Below are 25,591 nucleotides of genomic sequence, written 5' to 3' on the forward strand. Positions count from 1 at the left end.
ACCACCTTGCATAATGTAACCAATTGCCCACATGAAGAACATCAATAGTGAAATCCATCTAGCCTTATAACAACATTTGACAGATCAGGATCATCGGGACGACTAACAAGGATGTCTCTTGCCTTGAGGTAGAGGGGTTGGTCAAATGTCACCAGACATGTAACTTGTTTCAAGGATTTAGTTTTCTCTACTCCGTTCAACAATTCTGTAAATATTTGATCATAATCACTTGGAGGAGCGTTGATAAATAGCTGGTAAAAAATAAATGTTAGTTCATATGGCATGTTTCTTGTGACAGCTTCCATGAATCCATTCCATCCTAAGAGGCCGGGAATATCCCTACTTTTCCCATAGAGCCACAGAAGATCAGGAACAGATGGAGTCACAGTTTCAGTTGGTGTGAACATTCCCTTCGTATCTATTATCTTGATTTCTGATAAACCTTGAGGTTTTGTCCTTTCAAAATGAATTAGTTGAACAGCTCCCTGACTTGCATAAATCTCAGGCGTGAGTTTCGTTTTTCGTTTTTAACCGATGAATGGATTGGTTAGGTGCTACTGCATGTTTTGGTGCAATACAAGAAATGCCACCCATGAGGTGAAAAGTATTGTATCCGTCGATTGTATGTACTTTAAAATCAGCGTTATCGTACACCTCGTGTGTAAAGCACGGCTAGTCAATTTTCTGCGGATAGCCTGCGATTGCTGATTTTTTCAGACAAATAGCTTCTTTATAGGATGAACAAAACCCCAAAGAGGAAACTACATCAACCAATTTTCTTGATCCGTACTTTTTGTAGAGCAACACGGCCAACCCTACAAGGACTGGTGAGGCGAATGATCTGGGGCTTACCGTCGCTACAAGACTATGAGCAAGCGCGTTGCTTTTCTTCTTCCAGTTATCATACTCCCCACGTTTTTTATGAAGTACAACTTTTTCCATAAATGTACGTAGTGTTTCAGGAATTAGTTCTTCATTTCCTTCTAAAAACTTATCCGGTGGGGGGTATTCCTGTGTCTCATAAACCTGGCTCCGGACATCATCAACAATAATGGCAGCAGCCGTCTGAACAATCCGTAGACTTTCCTCTTTTTCATTTTTAACGCTTGTTGGTACCAAGCGTCGTTCAAGATTTTGTAACCTGTGTCTTTGAAACAAACGACCGACTTTTTGTTTCGGGACATGGTAATAATTATATCGCTTCCGTAGTTTTTGAGTAGACGAACTTTGGCAGCCTTTTTGTCAGGACGATATTTACCCTTGATTTGGTCGATCAACTCATCTAGCAAAAATTGGCACTCCCCATCCCTATTCTCTAAATAATTGTAAACATCTTGCATTGCTCTTTCAAGATCATCGGCAAATGGACCCGATTTTTTAATATTTTTTTGAGTGATTGGGCGATTGTACAGTTTTCTCATGCATAAACTATGATACCGGCAATCAGAGGCTACTAAGTCTGAGACAGGCAAAAAGCGTTTGATTATGGATTTGACATACTGATCATCACGTTCTTTTGCTCGTTTTTTAACAGTTTATTTAAATTTTAAAACTCGAACCTGATACACCATATTGCGGTAGGTTGTCTTTTTACTTTGCTGTTCTATAAACTCAAGTGTTATGACGAGACCACACATAAAACATTGAGTTTTAAAATTAAAAGGTGGTGCAGTAGAACGTCTTTGAACTTGCTCCCTATCCTCCTCAACTTTCTTCAAGTAAGCGTTAATCATTTTTACATCATTGTAATTTTTACGACCTCACGCTATTAACAGCTTAATTAATCTTATTCTGTCATTAAAAAAAGAAAAAATATTGGAAATAATTCTTATTTATTTATAAGTAGTAGAAATGTATTATGTATTTATAAGAATCTAGGAGAAATTTATCAAATGACAGCATTCTAATAAAAAATAAATTGGGTTTTGCAGAGACCATTCAAAATTCGCAATTTTCAACTTGCACTTTAGACCGAGCCGTTCGTCTGAAAAAAAAGTAAATAGTGATATTTGTAGAGAATTTTAAGTACTTTAATTTATGTTAACAGATCATTTACTAAAAGTTAATAGTTTTCGAGGTTTAAGCAAAAAAGCGAGAAAAAGCAGAAATTTTTTGCTTTTTTCGCGATTTTTTCAATGTTCCGTCACGAAATTTTGTCCGCAAACCTCATATTCGGATTCAGCAGCCCAAAATCCATATATAATGAAAGAAATCAGAACTACCCCAAAACTTTCCTAGTCAAAACACAATTTTATTGAATCATATCTACTACCACGAAGATAACATTCCTATAAATTATTTTCATTAAACTTTTTTAGAGCTTTCCTGTCGACACGTTCAAACCAAAAGTTCAGCTGCAACATAAAGTTGAACCCAAAACCCTTCCTAGGAGTGTTGCAATTGAAAGATGTCGTAGAGAATATCAGGTAAGAATTTAACTTAAGAAGAAGAATAACTGAATAACTTAAGAAATAAAAGAATTTCCTGTAGTTGGCTGTATACCATTAATCACAAAAAATGAGTTAAAATTCTTTATAGAAGAATTCGTTATAAAAGCTTTCTACTTAGTAGAGGGGGACATCAAAGACTTACTATCAAAGAATTCTTATGGGTAGATTGATACTTATAGATAAATTGCAGTAAGCAGGGAATAGCTCAAAGAACAAAATCTACCCTATGCCAAAATATGCTTTTATCTTGGTTTTAAAAAAATATTTTTGGTCAAAATAACTACAGGAATGAGTTGTCAGAGGACCTGATTCTAAGTAAAAAAACTATTCTGTATTTTTTTTTGAAAACTCAATACTTTTCGAGTTATTCATCATTAAAAATTTGCTATTTTCATTGAAAAATGACACTTTTTCGGAAGGTCTTTTGCAAATAACTTGAAAAATTTATATCTAACAAAAAAAGTGTAAAAAATCTTTTTGTAGTTCACAAAAAAAAAACCCGGAACGATAATATCACCCGAGAACTTTTTCGTACCGATCTATTATCGTTATCGTAAGTTCGCCTCCACGTGGTGCACGTTGGGTAACGCTAAATGAACTAATAAAATTTGGCGGCAGACGAACAAAAAAAAAATCCTGCCAACATCACAGATCACAAACAGAAATCTTATCTATTCGTAAACATACGACGGGAACAAATAAAGGTTCTTCTTAGAACCAACTGACTAGAGATCTCGGGCCGTGTATCCGAGTCTGCCACCTTAACATAGAGGGCATAAGCAAGGCAAAATGCCAAGTGTTGCAAAAAATCCTACACGGTAACGACATTGACCTGGTTGCCATACAAGAGACCCAGACTGAAGACAAAGTCCAGCTTAATTTAAGGGGAAAGATACCTGGCTACAATTTACTGGGGGCCACTTATGATAAACATTACGGCGTCGCAACCTATATTCGCTGGAATATAGAAAATTGTTTCCTGCTTTCTGCTTCCAATGAAAATAATATACATGAAGTGGTTACAAAAATTGGAGAGATTACCGTAGTTATCATATACAAACCTCCAGCCACTACATGGAACCCAGAAGTGCTAAAGACTCATCAACATTCTACTATATACATCGGCGACTTCAACAGCCATCACGAAATGTGGAAGTACACCACGAATGATGAAAATGGGGAGGCACTAGTAGAATGGTCTGAAGAGCAAAACATATGTCTAGTTTTTGATGCCAAAGACAGAGGAACATTTAAATCAGCTGCATGGAGAAAAGAATATAACCCAGACCTATGTTTTGTCTCAAAAGATACCAATGAAAGACCACTAACAACTGCGAGAAGTGTCCTTGCAGACTTCACACATACTCAATATCGTCCTGTGCTTATCACCATCGGAATATCAATTCCAATAATTAGATCATATCCTCGACCCAGGTGGAATCTTAGAAAAGCAAACTGAAAGAAGTTCTCTAAACAACTAGACCGTACATTGAGCTGGGTCCCTCCAACCAGTAAACATTACGAGAGATTTGTGGGTGCAGTGATAAGCGCTGCTAAGGATACCATCCCTAGAGGGTATCGCAAAGAATATGTGCCCGGGTGGACTGAAACAGGTGAAGACTTATATGCGAAGTTTCTCGAAAGATGACCGAGAAATAGCCGACGAGATTTTACACAACATCGATACAGCTAGACGCCAAAAATGGATAAAACCTGTCGAAAACCTTGACTTCAAAAAATCAAGCCGGCAGACATGGTCTCTGTAGCGGAAAATCTCTATCCAGAGCTCCACGAGATCTCCTAACAAGGTTGCCTCCCATATAGTATCTCCATCCAGAGCTCCACGAGATCGAATACATACTACCAACGTGAAAAGAGACTTAAGGGCATTAAAACAAACGAACAGAACGAACTCAGAATATTCAGCAAGAATACTTATTTCTGAAATCACACATGCTCTGAAAGAAATGAAATCAGGTACAACACCTGAGTTTGATGGTATCCATCCTGAGTTCTTGATACATAGTGGTGCATACACAAAACAGTGGCTTGAAATGTTCTTTGATGATACACTTCAGTCAGGCCCCATTCCTTTCTCACTTAAGCCGACAAAGATAATTGTAATTCCGAAACCGGGCAAATTAAACGATAGGCCACAAAACTACCGCCCCATAGCTCTACCATACTCAGCATGGTATATAAACTATTAGAAAAGCTTCTCCTCAACAGAATTAGTCACAGGATACTAGAAAACGTCCCCATTGAACAAGCTGGCTTCCGACCTTATCGAAGCTGTACTGACTAAGTGCTGTCATTAACAACTTTTATAGAAGCTAGTTTTCAAAAGAAACAAAAGACAGCAACAGTATCCATAGATCTAACAGCAGCATATGATACTGTTTGGAGACAGGGATTAATATATAAACTGGCCCGTATTATCTCCTGCAGAAAGATAATTAACCTCATTGACAACATACTGACAAACAGAGCCCTCCAGGTTATAATGGGAAAGGAGACGAGTAAACAGATGAAACTTAACAATGGCCTTCCACAGGGTTCTGTCCTTACCCTCTTACTTTTCAGCCTCTATATTGCTGATATGACTGAAACCGTATCTCGGAAGTTTGGATATGCTGACGACTGGACCCTTGCAAGAAGCCATCGATGTTTAGAAACTACAGAAATCAATCTTACGAATGACCTATCCATCCTCAGCGAATACCTTAAGAAATGGAGACTACAACCAAGTACTACAAAAACTGAGGTATCAGCTTTTCATCTCAACAACAAGCTGGCAAACAGAGAATTGCGAGTGTATTTTAATAACAAGCTGTTGAAACACAATAAATACCCGAAATACGTTCGGGTTATTCTAGATAGAACGCTCACATTCAGAGAACACCTGATGAAAACAGCAGCAAAATTGAAAACACGCAATATAATGTAATACAGAAACTCTGCGGCACTACATGGGGGTCCACAGCATCAACTTTAAGATCCTCTGCTCTTGGCCTGATATATCCGGTGGCAGAATACTGTGCACCAGTGTGGCTAAATAGCAGGCGTACCCACCTGGTCGACACTCAACTAAACCGTGCTATGCGTATGATTACAGGCACAATTAATCACACCCCTAAAATGTGGCTACCCACCCTTAGTAATATAGCACCCAACCTACGCCGCGAACATGCATTGGTTAAAGAATACAACAAAATAATGGACAGTCGCCAGCTTCTAGTCCACAACGACATCCCCGATATTCTTGGAACCCGTCTCCGATCCAGGTTACCCCCTCTACAATCTGCTCAAGCGTTGCAGCAATCCAACTTTGACTTAAATAACCGGTGGAGAGAAGATTGGGAAAGTAAGACAGATCCGCATTACCATAGTCTACCGGACATCATAAAAAAACCTGGCGAATTTGAACGTCCCCGTAAGATTTGGGCAGCCCTTAATCGAATTCGAACAAACTGTGGAAGATGCGCCGACTCCCTCTACAGATGGGGTAAACTTCCCTCGCCTTCTTTTAACTGCGGCGCTGCAAGACAGACGATCAGACACATTGTTCAGGACTGCCCACGGAGAGCATACACAGGCGACCCTATACACTTTGTAATGGCAACCGAAGGGTCAATCGAATATATAAAAAAACTGGACATCTGTTTGTGATGCATTGTATAATGCATAAATCTGAATATATTCTGTGATGTACTTAAGCCATACGCTAAATAAAATAAATCGTTATCGTATTAGATAATAGCATTATATAAAAAATAACAAAGTTACTCGTTACTTTGATATTTTAGAGACACACTGTATACTTGAAAATATTTTTGGTTATACGCATCATTAATTCCTGCAACTTTTAAATATTTTTGTAAAATTTTCAATGGATTTTGAGAAAATGTTCGAAGCCATATTTCGGGGAACTCCCTATATATTATTGTATAAACCAATAGAATATTAGGCAATACTTTCATTTCAAATTAGTTCATTTTTTCTGAGAAATTAAGAGTTTACATGATATGGATCCTATTTCTGCTTTCACTGACTGGATTATAATTAATTTAGGTAAAGAGTAAAATAATAATTGCATATTAGTTCCCTTCAATCAAAGGATATCACCATGATGAAAAATGTTAAAAAATATTTTATATTTATTTTTAGAGTCAAGATCTAAAAAACCTATTGATTCAACTTGGAATAGAAAACACAGATTTAATGCCTACAGATCTCATAAGAGAACATGTGCCTGATAAAACATGGATTGGATTTTTGCCATTGGAACTATTTGACAACGAGGAGTTTGATATAAGGTAAATGAATCTGTAATTCATTCATTCATTAAGCATTACAATTACTAGGGATAATAGCTAACGTTATGGCGTTCAAAAACCTATTCTTTAGTGAGGTGGATTACTCCTCTGTCAGTTATAGCTTGCTGTGTGTGTTTGCTGCTGTCGTGGCTATTCCATTTTTTCCCGCCCTTGCACTGAACTTTCCAGCCTTTCACATTATTTGCTCTTATGTATTCTTCCACATTATCCAGTCATCTTCTTTTAGGTCTTCCTCTACACCTGGGTCAGTTAGTTATCCTTCTCAACATATCTGATTGTGTTCGTCTCTGTATACAGGGTGTCCAGAAAATCTACCGACAAACGAAGACAGGAGATTCCTCAGGTAAATTTAAGATCATTTAACCCAATTCACTTTGGGTAGTTTTGGGTAGGGCAACGGTTATTTTATCGCATAACTTTTTTATCTTTAACTTTTATGCATTTCTGACCCTGGATTATTAAATTGTAAAGTATTCTAGTACTAAAAGGTACTCTTGTTTTAAATCGGTAGGACACACCGTTTTCTAGAAAAATCGATTTGAAAATTTTTCACTTCCTGAATTACAAAAAAAAATTTAAAAAAAAACTGTTTAGAAAGACGAAAACTGGTACATTTATTTATATTCCAGAGATAAATCGATTTCATAAATTGCGAATTTCTAGTACTGGTCATAGGCGTCCGTTTTGGGTAGGTCAACAGTTATTTTATAGCATAATGTTTTTGTCTTGAATTTTCGAGCATTTTTGACGCTAGATTATTAAATTATGAGGTATTCGAGTACTAAAAGTTACTCTTACTTTATGTTGGTAAAATACTTCGTTTTTTGTTGAAAAGTCCTTTCAATTTTTTTTCAAATTCCAAAAACGAAAAACTTTCAAATCGATTTTTCTAGAAAACGGTGCATCCTACCGACTTAAAGCAAGAGTATCTTTTAGTACTAGAATACCTCACAATTTAATAATCCGGTGTCAAAAATGCATAAAAGTTAAGGACAAAAAAGTTATACGATAAAATACCCGTTGCTCTACCCAAATCGGACGCCTATGACCGGTACTAGAAATTTGAAATCGATGGAATCGATTCAATCTGAAAAGTAAATATGCATACCAATTTTCGTTTTTCTAAATAGAAGCCTTCTGGAGTCATTTAAGAAAAACTAATTTCATGACGCCATCTTCAAAGAGCTCTAGCTCCCTTCAGAAGCATTTTCGAACTAGGTGAATTGGGTTAAATTGTCTTAAGATTATCTGAGGAATCTCCTGTCTTCGTTTGTCGGTAGAGTTTCTGGACACCCTGTATATGTCCTATCTATTCTAAGCGAAAATATTTTATGTATCTGACTATATTTTAATTCTTCTTCAATTTCAGCATTTGTTTTAATCCATATTTCTCACTCTCTTGTTACTTGTTACATTGTGGCCCGGTATGGTTCTCATTATTTTTCTTTCAAATTTGGTCTTCCTCTTTCTTGTTAATCGTCGTTGTTTCCATCCCATATATAACAATAGCCTGGGCAGATTATCGGAGAAAAGTTATTTACCAGCATATTTATTGCTGAAATCGAATCTTATGATTGTATATATTAATAATATAGGTATGAAAAGTCCGCAGATAGTGTGCTACTTTTTTTTATAAACAAAATGGCGCCTGAAAATCGTGTTTTTTTAAAATTTTTTGCTCTATAACTCCAAAAATTTTAATTTTACGCCAAAGACACCCAAATAAAAATTCACCGTAATTAAATTCTGAATAGAGACATGTTTTTCCCGATTTACTTCGACGAAAATTTTCCCAAGAAAATACGGGTTTTTCCAACAAAATCTTTAATTTTTAACTAAAATTTTAGATAAGTAATTGTTTATAATTTTTCTAGACTTTAAACAGGCTTTTGACAAACTAAGTAGAAGAAAAATGATCCAAGACTTACAAGAGAGCAAAATACCAAATAAAATTATAAGAATGATAGAAATGACAATGCGAGATTCCCAAGCAACAATAGACACCGGAAGAGAGAGAACAGAAATAATAAAAATTAAAAATGGAGTAAGACAAGGAGATGCGCTCTCAACTGTACTATTTATTCTATCATTAGATAAGATAATAAAAAAGTTGTCAAACGCAGGAACTATAAATAAAAATACAGTACAAATAATTGGATATGCGGACGATATAACCATAGTAGCAACAGATAAAAAGGCATTAAAGAAAACCTTTCAAGAAATAGAAAACGAATCCAAACTAAGAGGACTGGAAATAAATGAAAATAAAACAAAATACATGAATGTAAGTAAAAAAAAGAAGACGCAACTGACAGAAATGACAATAGACGCACAAAGCTTCGAAGAGGTTGAAACATTCAAATATTTGGGAGTATTAGTCAACAGAAGAAATGAAAGTGTAGATATGAAAAGAAGAATTCAAGCAGGAAACCAAGCATTCTACAGAAATAAAAAAATTTTCAAAGATAAGAAGATAAGCCGAAATACAAAAATGAAAATCTACAAAACGACCATAAGACCAATAGTGCTATATGCTTTGGAGACATTCACATTAACAGCAAGAGAAGAAGAGCAGCTGAAAGTTTTTGAGAGAAAAATTATGAGAAAAATTCTGGGACCAAAGAGGGAAAACGAAGAGGATGCAAGGCAATGGATGAACCACGAAATACAAGAATGGATGGGTCAAGAGAATATAGTAAGAGCAACAAAAGCACAGAGAATTAGATGGTATGGACACATAATGAGAAGAGAGAAGAACAATCCGTTAAGAGTTATAACCGAATGGATACCACCAGGTATAAGAACCAGAGGCAGGCCTAAACTCAGATGGAGACAACAAGTGGAAGGAGACTTAAGAAGTATGGAAATTAGAAATATAGGAAGCAAAATCAGAGAGAGAGAGAAGAATGGAGAAAGGTAGTGGAAACAGCGAAGTCACACCAGCAATTGTAAAACCAAAGTCAGAATGGGATGATCTCCCACAAAAAGGATCTTCAAGTGAAAACAGCTTCAGCTTCCTCGGGAGCGTACAGCTTGTATATATATATAATTGTTTATCAATAATTAAATAACTTAGCAATGTAAAAGATCTTTTCATATAGAATTTAACTCCAGAAGCCCATGGAAATTGAATGAACAGTTTGGTAGCAATTGAATTGTTAATTAAAAATTTACGGTCGCTATAAAAACCACAATAATTATGGCACATAAGAATAACTACGATTTCTGTATAAAAAGACACTGTATCTGTCTAATGTACTTTACAGAATTGAGATTGGACTATTTAAACAGCATAAAGAATATTTTAAAACTATAAATAATTTTTTGGCTTATAAACAAATAGAATATCTCGGGAAATACTAAATTAAATCAAATCATGAAAACGGTATTGGAAAGAAGGTGGTAGAACGCTTCTTTTAAAAGGAAAAACGTTTAATTGTAATAAGTGGTTCCTGAGATAAAACTGGTCAAAGTTGAGCAGAATTTACGGCAAAGATATAAACAATAGGATCATATTTTTTAAACTATCACCTTTTTATTTCGGTCCTCTTTTTTCACACCAATTTTTATATCTTTAAAGTACTCATAACTTATATTATTATAATAAAAACTATCGATATTATGAGTGAAAATTGCCAAAAATAGCAAAATCCCAATCAAAAATTAGGTTGGAGAAAATGTAATCTCAAAGTTTAAAATCGGTATACGTTAAAAAATGCATTCTCTCGGCTTCCCATGGAGCAATTTTCTTCATTATTTTTTTGTTCCCAAGTAACTCGAGTAGAGCCATCTAACTAACGCATTGTTAAATGTCAAAGTTGCTTTGGTTTTGTTATAATAAGTTAATTTATTTATTATAACAAAAATTTTTAATATATAAGATTTATTAATTTTATTAAAAGATTATTTAAATAATTATACTCCAGTGCAAAAACTACCGTGGAATCTCTCTACTATGTACAGCATATAAAGTTCTCACGCATATTATAAACCAGCGGCTCCAACCACTAGCAGAAAATATTATTGGCGAGTATCAGACGGGCATCCGACGGGGAAGATCGACACTGGATCAAATATTTACAGTCAAACAGATCTTGAGCAAAGCATGGGAACACGATGTTGATGTTCACAACGTGTTTGTAGACTTCAAACAGGCATACGACTCAGTCAAAAGGAACAAACTATACTATATATTGGCTGAATTGGCAATACCACGCAAGCTAATAAGACTCATTAAAGCCACAATGGATGAAACTCGGGCATGTGTACGAATACAAAATCACCGGACAGAAAGTACTCAGGAGAATACTAGGACCTGTGAGGGAAAACGGAATCTTCAGAAGTCGATACAACAACGAGCTTTATCAACTTTATAAGGAAATGCCCCTGTCAGACTTCATTAAAATACAAAGATTGCAGTGGGCCGGACATGTGATAAGAATGGGAGAGGAGAGGCTACCAAGACGAGCACTGAATGCTAGAATGCAAGGAAAGAGACTGGTTGGGAAGCCATGAAAGCTCTGGGAAGACACAGTAAACAGCGACGCACAAGCTATTTTAGGAGTCCGTGTATGGAGAAGAACAGCCACAGACAGGCAAGGGTGGAGGCAAAAAATAAAGGAGGCAAGGCTCAATTTGGGCTGTAGTGCCGTAGAAGAAGAAGAAAAAATTATACAGCTTTCAAATGAGAATATTTGTGTTTTTAACGTTAAAAGGTACACTTGTAGTAAGTTTATCTAAAAAAAGTTTACAACTGGAAAAAATATGTAGGTTTCTTTTCTTATAAATAAATTAATCTAATATAACAAAACAAAAGCAAGTTTGACATTTAATAATGCGTTAGTTAGATGGCTCTACTAGAGTTACTTGGGATCAAAAAAAAAAAAAAATGAAGAAAATTGATTCATGGGAAGCCGAGAAAATGCATTGTTTTAACGTATACCGATTTTGAACTTTGAGAATACATTTTTTCCAACCTAATTTTTGGTTGGAATTTCGCTATTTTTGGCAATTTTCACTCGTAATATCGATAGTTTTTATTATAATAATATATGCTATGAGCATTTAAATGATATGAATATTGGTGTGGAGAAAGAGGACAAAAATAAAAAGGTGATGGTTTAAAAATTAAGATCCTATTGTTTATATATTTGCCGTAAATCCCGGTCAAATTTGACCGATTGTATCTTAGGAACCTCTCATCATAATTAAACGTTTTTCCTTTTAAAAGAAGAGCCCTGCCGATTTTTTTCAATACCGTTTTCATGATTTAAATTAATTTAATATTTCCCGAGATATTCTATTTGATTATAAGCCCAAAAATTGTTTATAATTTTAAAATATTCGTGAGACCGCTTAAATAGTCCAATTTCAATTCTATAAAGTACATTAGATAGGTACCGTGTCTTTTTATACAAAAATCATAGTTATTCTTATGTATCTTAATTATTGTGGTTATTACAGCGACCGTAAATTTTTAATTAACAATTCAATTGTTGCTAAACTGTTCCTTCAATTTCCATCGGCTTCTGGAATTATAATCTATATGAAAAGGGCTTTTACATTACCAAATTATTTAATTATTGATAAACAATTACTGATCTAAAATTTTAATTGAAAATTAAAGATTTTGTTGGAAAAACCCGCATTTTCCGCGGAAAATTTTCGTCGAAGTAAACCGGGAAAAACACTTCTCTATGCAGAATTTAATTATGGTGAACTTTTATTTGGGTATTTTTGGTCTAATGTTAAAATCTTTGGAGTTATAGAGCAAAAATTGAAAAAAAACACGATTTTCGGGCGACATTTTGTTCATAAAAAAATAGCACACTCTCTGCGGACTTTGCATACCTATATTATTAATATATACAACCATAAGATTCGATTCTAGCAATAAAATTGCTGGTAAATAACTTTTTCTACGAGCGTGCAAAAATGTCTACTTTCGCGTACGCGTTTTAGTTTAGAAAGTTTTACTTTTCTGCAGGCGTGTAGATATTTTAATATGGAAATACATGCTTAATATAATTATAATACATGCAATAAACTAATATTTAGATATTATTTACTATTTTATTTCAAGTGTGTCTTATTGTGTTCCTGTTTTAATGAAATTAACGCGACAATTCGATGAAATAAAATTATTTTGACATAATATTCGAAAGTCAAATCGGTAGAAAATATACTGAATTCGCTCTACCGAGATTTAATTTGACACATTCGGAATAGGAAACATACAACACAAAAATTCCTACCTCACACTATTAACTGCTAAAATCAACTTAATCTTTCATTAAAAAAAGAAGAATTATTAGAAATATTGGGAGTGTCTACTATCTATATAATCAGCCCTAAACATCCATCCTTGGATATAGGCCTCCTCTTCCTTCTTCCATGCCTCTCTATCTTGGGCAATTTGCATCCATTTTGACCCAGTGTGTTTCTTCAGGTCATCTGACCATCGCATCTGTAGCCTTCCCCTTTTTCGTTTGTAGTTCCATGGTCTCCAATGTATTATCATCTTAGTCCATCTTTCATCCTTCTGCCGTAGGGTGTGTCCGGCGAACTTCTATTTAAGCTTTGCTACTTGGGTAGAGACGTCTTTCACTTTTGTTTTGTTTCGGATCCATTCGTTTCTTTTCCTGTCTGATAATTTAATGTTCAGCATTTGTCTTTCCATGGCTCTTTCTGTCTTTGCTATTTTTTCCATAGTGTCTACTAATCTCATAAAATTTTGTGAAGTTTATTTCTACAAAATATTTTTATTTTGTACAATAAATAATTTTCTCATTTGTTATCAATACATACGGTAGAAGGAACAGAGCATGAAAAAACAGAACTATTCTATGATGAGATACAGAAACTTATTGATGAGATACAAGAGGAAATTAAAAACATCATTTTACTAGGAGACTGAAATGCACGAATAGGAAATGATGAAAATATGGCATTAGGCTGCTTGGGAAGGTATGGAGAAGAGAGGATAAATAGAAATGGTAGATGAATGATAAGTTTCTGCCAAATAAATGACATGCTAATAGGTAATTCTTTCTGGTATTAACCGAGAAACGAAAAATATACATACGTAGCAGAAGAAAGAAATGCGAGAAGCATAATTGACTACATAGTATATCCTCGAGAAATGAGGAAATATGGAATATGGAAGAGAGATGGAAAACATTGAGAGACACGTTATGGAACACTGCATAACAAGTATGTGGAATAAGAAAGAATGGGAAAAATAATAAAATAACTGGATGGTGGAATAAGAAAATAAAGCAAGCTGTAAAAAGAAGAAAGAAATGTGGAAGCGATCCATAAACACAAATGAAAAACAAGACAGAGACGAATACAGAAGAATTAATTTGTGTATGTATTTTCATATTAATTAAATTAATTTATTAAGATTTGGTCATTTTTTAAAGACTCGTAGAAAAATTATTTATCCTAACTCTTGCAGAAAGTCTCTTTTCCGCACTCGACTGCTTGCCGAACTCCCGCTTCGCGTCGTTCGGCAAACTGCAGTCGCGTGCAGAAAAGTATGACTCTCTGCACTTGTTAGGAAAATAACTATTTCCTTATATTTTGCTAATTAGCCCAGAGTATAAAAGGTCATATTAAAGTCTTATATAGGTTCATCTTTGTTCTCTTACTGAGTCTTGCTTTTCAGCAGATTTCTATTTATTCCATAATATATGTTTTTTTCCTTTTCGAATTCTTTCCTCAATTCTCTCTTTGCCGGTTTTCCCTATTGTTAGTCCCAAGTAGCTAAACTAAAGGTGGATACAATTTCAAATTTATGGTTCTGTGTTATTAGACATTTTTCTGAGTTGTTGTATTGTCCAGTCCTATCGTTATGTATTTTGCTTTGTGCTGGTTTATCTGTAGCCCTATTCTCTTCGCTTCCTTATTTAATTTTTCAACTACTTTTATAAGTGTCATCTTCGTCTTCGCTATGATGACTAGATCATCTGCATATGATACTAGTTACAGTTGATATGTTTTTTTATTACTCCAATTTATTTAACAATCTGTTCCGTTAGGAATAATAAGTTAAAGTTATGACTTTCTTAGGCTATGATATGTAGGTAAGAATTCCAATGAAAACTTTCCTTTCTAAATTATCAACAAATGTATAGATAGTACTACATACTAGTAAAATAAAGTAACACTTAAAATAGTTCTAATTTATCTAAAATCTATTTGGTAAGTCAATTGGTTTATAACGCTTCAGTCTGCGAACTTCACCCTCCGTGTTTAATAATTCACTCGCGAAATCATTTCGATGCGCACTAAGTCTTTTTTCATACTTGTCACTGTATTTGCTGATTTCTTCTTTGATACTAAGTAGGAACTTTCAGGTCTCTGCCTATTATTGCGTTGGGGACGTACCATGGAGCGTTTACTATGGTTCTTAATGCCTTATTTTGAAAACGTTGTATGATTTCCAAGTTAGAGTTGCTGGCTGAGCCCCATAACTGTATGCCATAGGTCCATATGGGTTTAAGTATGGCTTTGTATACCACTAATTTATTTTCAATTGACAGTCTTGAATGTCTGGCCAGAATCCAGTACATTTGTTGAAGTTTGAGTCCAAGTTGCTTTCTTTTGGTGAATATGCGTCTTCTCCATGTTACTGTTTTATCTCGATGTATGCCAAGGTATTTGGTTCCTTCAAAAGATAAAGAAGCCTTGGAGCTTTGGAGCCTTCAAAAAATAAAGAAAGGAAAAGCAGTCCGACCAGATGATATTCCTGGGAAAGTAAGAGCATTGGAAGAGACAGGAATAAGTTGGCTAGCAGGTCTATTTAATAGAATTATGGAAGTTAGGCAAATGCCAGACGAATGGAGAAGCAGCATATTAGTACCTGTCTACAAAAACAAGAGAGACATACAACAATGTACAAACTACAGGGCTCTAAAACTACTTAGCCAGACCATGAAAATATGGGAGAGAGTAATATTGATAGACGGATACGTGAAGAAACCGAAATATCCGATAATCAATTTGGCTTTATGCAGGGCAGATCAACAACAGATGCAATTTTCATTGTAAGACAACTGATGGAAAAATACAGGAATAAAGAGACCAACGCTCATATGGTATTCATTGATCTTCAGAAAGCATATGATAGAGTTCTTCGAGAGATTCTGTGGTGGGCACTCAATAAGAAAGGAGTCTTCTTCTTTATGTGCCGTCTTCTACCGGAGGTTGACGACCATCAAACGATAGGTTTCTCTGTTTTGTGCCGCATGTATTATGTTCGCAGCTTCTGGTATTTGAAACCATTCTCTCAAGTTTCTCAGCCAGGATTTCTTCTTTGTGCTCAAACCTCTTCTACCTTCAATCTTGCCTTCCACGATAAGCTGTAGCAGACTGTACATTACGGAACACATGGCCCAGGTATGACGCTTTCCTCCTTTTAACACTTGTTAACAATTCCACCTCTTTACCCATTCGTCTCAATACCTCTGTGTTGGTCACTCTGTCTGTCCAAGATATTCTCAGTATGCGTCGATACAGCCACATTTCTAGAGCCGCTAACTTCTTTATAGTTGCTGCTGTTAACGTCCACCCTTCTACTCCGTAAAGTAGCGTAGAGAGTACGTAGCATTTCGTGGTGCGCCATCGGAGGTTAACGCTTAGGTTGCGGTTGCTTAAGAGCTTTCTTATTTTTATGAAAAGTCCATCTCCAACAATTAAAATACTTTGGACATGTTATGAGAGCAAATACAGAAAACACGGAAAGACTCATTATACAAGGAAAGGTGGAAGGCCGGAGATCGCGAGGAAGATACCCAACAAGATGGATTGATCAAATTACGGGAATATGCAAAAGACCTATGCATGAGTTAAAGAAATGACCAGAGACAGAGATCTTTGGAGACGGACAATACACGATATCACGTCGACCACTACACTCCCTCCGGTGGGTCAGGATTGAAGAGAGAGTACAGGTAGAAAAGCAGTGGCGAAAGAATACAGCCCTGTCTAATCCCTCTAGAAATGGTTTATGGAGAGTTATTAAGAAAGGAGTACCTGGCGAATATGTAAAGATTGTGAGAGATATGTATGAGAGAGTAACGACTAGTGTTACTACAGGTGTGGAGAGACTGATAAATTTCAGGCGAAATTAGGATTGCACCGAGGCTCGGTGCTTAGTCCTTATTTATTCTCATTAGTTTTGGACCAGATAACAGCGAAACTACAGGGTAGCAGTCCATGATGCCTAATGTATGCTGATGATGTAGTGTTAATAGGAAATATTGAATGAGACTTAGAACAAAAACTGGAACAGTGGAGACAAGCTCTGGAGGAAAATGGTTTAAAACTTAGTGGGACAAAAACAGAGTATTTGGAATGTTCATTTAAAGATGGAGTTACTACAAACAAAATGGTATCTTTGGATGGTGAAATGATTGTGAAAAGCAATAGTTTTAAGTAACTAGGATGGTATTAAAGAGTAATGAAGAAATATATGGAGATGCATGCAGTAGAATTAGGGCTGGATGGATGAAGTGGAAAAAAGCGAGTGGTATGTTGTGTGACAGAAATATTCCAATGAAGCTGACGGGAAAATTCTATAAAACAGCCATAAGACCGGCTATGATGTATGGAACTGAATATTGAGCAGTGAAAAATAAAGAGGAACAACGAATGCATGTGGCGGAAATGAAATGCTTAGATGGATGAGTGGAGTGACAAAGAAGGATAAAATTAAAAATGAGTATATTAGGGAAAGTCCAGAGAGAGAGCATAGGTTAAGATAGTTTGGTCATGTTCAACGTCGAGACGTTAATCACCCAATACGAAGAATAGCTGAAGTGCAGATTCCTGGAAGGAGTAGGAGAGGAAGACCAAAGAAGACCTGGGGGGAGACGATTAGGCAGGACATGTTGGTGAAGGGGATTAATATTGATATGACCCAAGATAGAATTATGTGGAGAAATGCAATTAGGGAAGCCGACCACGCATAGGGATAAGGTAAAGGGAATGATGATGATGAATTGGTTTAAATTGTCTTAAAATTATCTGAGGAATATTATGTCTTCGTTTGTCGGTAGAGTATCTGGACACCCTGTATAAACATAAATATCCTACCAGATTTAACTAAAATTTCATGCAGTGATTCGCGACATTCTTAAAACCTTAAATTATGTTAAAATTGATGTCGCACTAAAAGAAGGGTTTGGGATAAACTGTAATGCGAATGAAAGACGAACGATGGCCAAAAAAGGCCTTAAACTACACTCACCGGAACAAAATTCCGCCACCCAAAATTTTTGATTAAGTTTGACAATCTGTAACTTTATTATTTTTACTTCTATTTTCAAGATTCTTGCATCAGTTTGTAGGTACATGTATTGGTGTCGTTTGTTATTATTACGGTAACAAAACATTTTTGCTTAGCTGTTATTATACGGGGGTCAATGGAAGCGTTGTTTTTCCTGCTAATTTTAAAAAATTCTGTGCAAAAATTGGTGGGTTCATTTTTTTTCACACTGCTTTTGTGTTATACCGGAGGTATCACTAAGATTTTGTTGTTTGAAATATCCGAATATCTCTTCACTTGTAAGAGCTGCAATAAAAACAAGGCTTTAAAGGTTTATTTAATAATAACTATCAAACTCACTAAAATTAACAAAAAAAAATTCAAAATTAACAACAAAATAAAGCAATTCAATAGCTGGTATATTCACCTCTTGCAGCAACGACTGCTGGCAATCTGTTTGGCATCGAATAAATATGTGTTATCCCTGCCTGGGGAATAACCCGATATACCTCTACCAGGGTCATAACTGTACCAAATTTTCTGGAGGCCTAGGATTGAGATCTGGGCTGCATGCGGGCCATTCTAATCTTATCAATCCAACCTCCATTTTATGTGTCAATCAGTGTTTTTATTTACAAAAAATGGTACAGCTCTTACAAGAAAAGAGATATTCGGATAATTTAAAAAACAAAATTTTAGTGATACCTCCGGGATAATATGACAAGACTATGAAACAAAATCAGCTATTCCATTTTTCCACAGAATTTTTTAAAGTTAAGAGTAAATACAACGCTTCAATTTACCCCTGTATAATGCCTTGCAAGACAAATTTTTAGGTACGATATGGATGAATGTACCTACAACCTGGTGTAAGAATCTTGAAAATCGGAGTTCAAATAATAAAGTTATAAATTGTCAAATTTAAAAATTTTTTGGTGACAGAATTTTGTGCCAGTGACTGTATGTTCCATGGAGTAGAAAAAGTAGAGGAAGACCAGTATTAGAATGGAGAGAAATAATCACAGGAATAATAGAGATAGAGCCAGAAATGACGAGGAATGGACCGACCGAAAAAGGTAAAGATCGCAATGCTGGACGCGGCGGAGGTTGTAGGATGCCAGTAAATAGATATATTGAAACATTTTTACTAAGATGTTATTCTTTACCCTTCCACTTTCCAACAACGTTTTAAACGTCACGAACCTACGAGCCGTCAATATTAGTCCAGATAGAGAAATAAGATTTTTATCGTGACACACCCCGCTCCAGGTCGAAACCAAATTTTTTGAATAGTATGGACATTAATAACCTATATGTTTCCCGCAGCCGATTGTGATAATATACATAGTTATAAATAAATGAAGATCAAAAAACGGTAAATTTTCGCTTTTTTCTTCTATTCTAAAAAGTGAAGCATTCTAAACAAATTTGAGAATAAGAAGCTCATAAATCATATAAAAAACTTCAATATGGCGTTCGCTAAATATGTCTATCTTTATTTGTTGCTTAGAAAATTGCAAAGTAAGTCATAAATTTTGAGATTTTATAAATGTTCATAACTTATGTAAAAATTAAGTTAGAACCCTCTTATTACACGGAATGCTGAAACCACTTATGCTTAAATTATATTTTAAATTTTAAAGCAATTGGTCAAATAGGCTAAAAGTTATTCAATTTGTTTTTCCCAAATTCATTTCTTTTGCAACAATATAAGTCAGAAAATTATAGGTCACAGTAATACTTCGGACAGTTTGTGAAAGAAGAACATTTATACTATTAATTTAACTTAAAAAAATGACAAAAAGTAATTTTAAACAGTGTAAAATTATTTTGCAAAAACTTGTCGATTTTTTGCTTACTTATAAACAATTAGAACTTTTTAACCGTTGCCCGTTAAAAAATTAATTTTTCATATTTAGAAAGACTGAATTTTATACACATTTAGACAGAAAAACAAATGTCCTATGGAAATTAGGGACGAAGTTAGCCTCCCATTTTTTTTTAATTCACATGCTCTTGCAAAATAATTTTGCAATATTTAGAATTGTTTTTGTCATTTTTTAAATTAAATTATTAATGTAAATCTTCTTCTTTTATAAACTATCCAAAGTATTACTGTAACTTCATCATTTTCTGGCTTATAGATAGTGTGACAAAAAAAATTAATTTGGGAAAAACAAATAACTTTTAAACTAAGTATTTGACCAATTGCTTTGAAATTCAGGGTAGGATTTTACCACCAGAAGTCTCAGAAGTGCGTGAAATAAGAAGGTTATAAGTTAGTTTTCACATAATTTATGAATATTTATAAAAACTCAAAATTTATGATTTACTTTGCAATTTTCTAAGCAATCAATAACTATAGACATATTCAGCGAACGCCATAATGAAGTTTTTTTATAGTTTTTTATACGATTTAGAAGTTTACTTTTTGGTAATAAACGAAAGAAGCGAAAATTTACCGTTTTTTGATCTTCATTTGTTTATAACTATGTGTATCATCAAAATCAGCTGCAGGAAACATATAGGTTATTATTATAGATGTCCACACTCCTCAAAAAAAATTTGTTTCGGCCTGGAGGGGGTTGTCTCACCAACAGGATATTTTTTTCCTTATTTCTCTGAACTATATAAAAAGCTCAAAAATTGACCAGAGCGAACCTTAAATTTTGGTGGATGCGCCCAGGTTAAATCTCATTGCGCATTCACCAAATCGCAGTTGGTTCTGCGGCTATGGCCTAGGGATGGCGGTTTTTGACAAAACACCGGTTTTCGGTTATACCGGTTTTTTTCTTACGGTTTAATCTGGCGGTTATAACTAGTCAAAAAACCGGTTATTCCAAAACTCGTTGTTCGGTTTTTTTAATCAATATCTAATAAGCAATAGGTTAGAGGTAATGGATTTTGACAAGATACTTTGCAAATAACGCGTAAACTTGAGTACTGCATCGGCCTGACTCACAGCTATTGTCAAAATCCATTACCTCTACCCCTCTACAATGTCACATTTACATTGCACTTTAGCTTGCGATACTTCATTCGGATCGATATCAATATTATCGGTATCGATATCATCGAAAGAATATATCGCACATCCTATTTTAAACCGTAGTCAAAATATTACCAGAGAACGGCAGTTCTCGTCAGTGGCGCACAACCCCAACAACAATACACCTACAAGCGACACTATATATACACGAAATTTTCGATTTTCTAAATCTGACTGAATTGAAAATTGGACCAAATCCCATCTTAAAGTTTAGGAAAAAACTCACTCGTCCATATGTCAACTCTCCATTTTGGTCCAAGGGTGTGGATTTTACGGCCCTTCCCATTTAGGGTCGTTCTCGTCCCCAAAACTCCCAAAAATCTTAAAAATTTAAGTCCTACCTTTACGGCTTCTGATAGTACTGATCATTACTAGTCCAAGTAATGAAGCTTAAAATAGGACAAAACCTCGCAATTTTTACAGAACGGATCGATTTGCTTGAAAATTTGAAAATAAGTAGTGGATAGTCGAAGGATCAAAATCTATATCATGCCGAAAGGCGCTTTTACTATGGGGGTGGTTGCCATTTTTTATTATATTATAATTGCAAAAGGTGATAAAAACGTTCATTCTAAGCAAAAAACGTTCTATACATTTATTTGCTAAAATTGATAGTTTTAGATTTATTCGCTATCGAAAGTGTTAGGTTTATATTGAAAAAATCAATGTTTTTAATCAGTTTTCTGCTAATAACTCCAAAAGTTTTCGTTTTATCAAAACAACTTTGTCTAACAAAAATGTACCTTTATAAAAAATAAATAAAACCGTTTTTTTAAATTTTCTTTAAGACCAATAGTAATCGAGCTATACTTTATTATATGTTGGCTTTTCTTCGTCAAATGCTAAATATTCTAGATTTAAAGTCAAAAGACTGGAAAACTATGCATTTTTCGAAGACAACTTATTCAAATTAATTTAAAGTACTTAAAATTATTTATCACGAAATTAAAAAGAAGTCTCTAGCTTAAAAATTAAGTGACTTGTAATGAAAAGAACGTCAGTCCACATTTTTTTCATCGAAAAAGAGATCGCAAGCAACACCCTAATCACCACCCTAATTAAAATTAGTCATTAACCTTGTTTGGTCTTTTTTATTTATGTATTTTTAATAGGTTCTAGAAGTTTGATCGGCTTAGAATGATTAGTTTTTAAAAAAATGGAGTTTAAAGTGAATAACGAATTTTTGTAGTTTGGAAAAAAATGGATTTTTCTTCAGAATAGCAAGATTAGCATCAGAGATATAAAAAAGTGTTTAAATATGAAATTGTAGCTTGTTTAATTTCCAAGAACACAGTTTATAAAAAAATTTTCTACGTTAAAAACTGAGTGAGCTATTGACAATTAAAGCTTGTAATAACATGCAAAAACCACCTTTACCATCCCTCTAAAAGTCACCTCTTTTTGCGATTGAGGATTACAAAAAGATTTAATATTAATAGCCTTTTAGATATTGTAAAAGCCTACAAAATTAGGTTTTACAAAACTTCCTACGATAAAAAATAAAAAAGTTACGATTAAAAAATCAATATATCTTTTTGAAAAAAAAAAAAGGAGAAATCCAATTGGAAGCATAATAATGTAAGTTGGCGGTACTTTTAGTCATTGGGCTTATTCATTCTTATTTATTTGGTCTCCATGTATTACCATCTTAGTCCATCTTTCATCCTTCTGCCGAGGGTGTGTCCGGCGAACTTCCATTTAAGCTTTGCTACTTGGGTAGAGACGTCTTTCACTTTTGTTTTGTTACGGATCCATTCGTTTCTTTTTCTGTCTGATAATTTAATGTTCAGCATTAGTCTTTCCATGGCTCTTTCTGTCTTTGCTATTTTTCCATATTCTCTTTTGTAAACGTCCATGTCTGAGAGCCATATATTAAAACAGGGAGTATACATTGATTGAAGACTTTTGTTTTTAGGTATTGCGGGTATTTTCTGTTCTTTAGAATATAAGACAGTTTTCCGAATGATGCCCAGGCCAACCTTATTCTTCTCTTTATTTCTTCGGTCTGATTTTCTCTATTTAATCTAGTGATTTGTCCTAGATATATATATTCCTTTACTTGTTCTATTCTTGTGTGTGCCACTGTAATTACTAGTTCTTCTTGTTGATTGGTCATGGTTTTTGTTTTACTGTAATTCATCTTCAGTCCTATCTTTGTCGATTCTCTATCTACTTCTTCCATCATTCTTTATAATTCTTCACTTCTTTCTGCTATTAATACAATATCATCAGCATATCGTAAGTGATTCAGATATTGCCCGTTTATGTTTATACCCAAACCATCCCAGTGCAGTTGTCATCCAGATTATAGCGCCATCTATCCATAATTGGAAAAAATGTTGCGAATAAAAGTTGCTTATCTTTACGTCAAGAATCCAAATCTGCAATAAAAATTGGGGGCTCCTATTTAAAATTTTAAAGTAACCCCCCACCCCACCTCCATGGGGGGACGTGTTTGGTGCCATTCGATAGATTTTTGAAAAATAGTGAATACATGTACGTTACAGTTTTACGATCTGATGTTCATTTCGCGAAATATCGTATTTAAAATTTTTAATTTACCCCCACCCCTCTACGTGGGGTGACGTGTTTAGTAATATTCGATAGATTTTTGAAAAATATTGAAACACCCACGTATTTTTTTGTTTTTCGATCTGACGTTTATTTCGCGAAATATTCGCTTTTTTTTGTGAAACTTTGTGACTCACCCATATTTTTACGCCCCGCTCAAATCGTCAGATTTTTGAAATATACACTATTTTGCATGCACTTAATCTGACGATTTCGAGCTTTTCTATGAATAGATTTTTTTTCGGTCCCCCTTAATCAATTCCCCGGTGTTAAGAACCAATATAATAGATATATTTACAGGGTACAAGGTTTCTACCCATGTGATAATCTAACGCGCTCGAGTAACTCCAAAAATCCCCGCTTGGGCTCCCCTACCATTATTATCTGCTTAGTTTAATAAACAAGCCTAAAGTAATTCAATAGATGTATTAAATAAATAAATTAATAAGCGATGTAAGCGATGTCACAATGACGACCTCCTGTGGATTTCAGCTGAACTAGCTTCGAGGGGGTTTTAATGTCAAACGCTGAGCGCATATGCGTTGTAATATTCAGTATTTATTTTTGAATGTTTTTTTACAAATTTTATATACAACATCGACGAAAAATGAACATCAGATCGAAAAACTGCAAAATACACGTATTCAACATTTTTGAAAAATTTATCGAATGGCACCAAACACGAGCCCCACGGAGGTGGGGGTGGGGGATTTAATTTAAAATCTTAAATAGGAGCTCCCGACTTTTATTGCAGATTTGGATTCTTTACGTAAAAAAAAGCAACTTTTATTCGACACATTTTTTCGAATTATGGATAGATCGCGCTATAATCGAAAAAAAAAACGATTGTTTCAAATGGAAAATTAAATTAAAAAATGAATAGTCCCCCACCATATGGAAAATTTAACTTAACCTTTTTCTGGTTTTAGCACGTACTCTTCACAATCCAATAGGTCCCCATAACGCTCGAGTAACTGCAAATTTAGCCTACTTTCCTCCCCTACTATGAGGATTTATTGATGAAAAACGTGGATAGTTGTTAACGCACATAACTTTTTATTATCCCATATAAGTAAATGAATCGAAAAGGAGAATGTTAAGAAAGCCCAACTCTACTGTCGAGTTTTAATTTTAATATTTTACATATGCTAGAATATTCCACAGGTTGTTCCAAACTTTAAGCAAAAAACACAGTATGATTGGTACACCCGGTATAAAATGATATTTACCTGTCTAGCAACAATATCATCACAACGATATTCTTAAATAATAAGGCTATAACATAATAAAAGAATCACTCAAATCGAACCACTGGTTTAGGAAATTCGAGACATCAAACATGTCCCATTTTTAAGGTGTTCGGCTAATTTTGCCGGTGTGTGTATTTGTGCTTAAAGCACTCAGCTAAAATTATTATTTTAAATATTTTAAGAACCCCTGAAAACTGGCTGGAACACGGTGTCATCGACAACGTCCACCATGCTCTGCCGGCTATAGCATTTGTACCAGCTCCTCCACCTAACGAGGAGTCCACAGAATACTTGGCCTCTAGAAGCAGAATAAATTTGGTGTTGGGTGAAATGTACGACTGGATTAACGTGGCTGTGAGCGATTACAATCCAGGAATCAGACGTTGGACTGTCATGACTTTAGATGGATATCAACGAGTCTTCAATTTGCACAGACTGTATATTATGTTCTATGCTGAAGATCCAGTTAATTTCGTTAACAGGCTGAAAGAGGCGTTGAGGCTAAAAGCTGAAACAGAAAATTTAATAAGGTAAGCCATTTTAATATAGGTAATCTTTAGAATAAATAGTGTAAATATACCAAGCTAAAAATGCGACCATTATCATAACGAAAACTTTATTTATTTAAGTATTTAAATTCAGAATATGGAAAAATGCTCTTA

General features: G+C 34.7%; 1 protein-coding gene across 1 annotated transcript in view; it reads left to right on the top strand.

Annotated features, from left to right (window-relative positions):
* The window catches only part of LOC126890957 (dynein axonemal heavy chain 1), a 148,409-nt gene that overhangs the window by 13,804 nt on the left and 109,014 nt on the right, over window positions 1–25,591 (top strand). Inside the window, exons 2-4 of the mRNA XM_050660132.1 lie at window positions 2,319–2,426; window positions 6,618–6,766; window positions 25,112–25,459. Coding sequence (XP_050516089.1) covers window positions 2,319–2,426; window positions 6,618–6,766; window positions 25,112–25,459 — 605 coding nt within the window. The remainder of the gene's footprint in view (window positions 1–2,318; window positions 2,427–6,617; window positions 6,767–25,111; window positions 25,460–25,591) is intronic.

This window comes from Diabrotica virgifera, chromosome 9 (genome assembly GCF_917563875.1).
Source record: "Diabrotica virgifera virgifera chromosome 9, PGI_DIABVI_V3a".
Lineage (NCBI taxonomy): Eukaryota > Metazoa > Arthropoda > Insecta > Coleoptera > Chrysomelidae > Diabrotica > Diabrotica virgifera.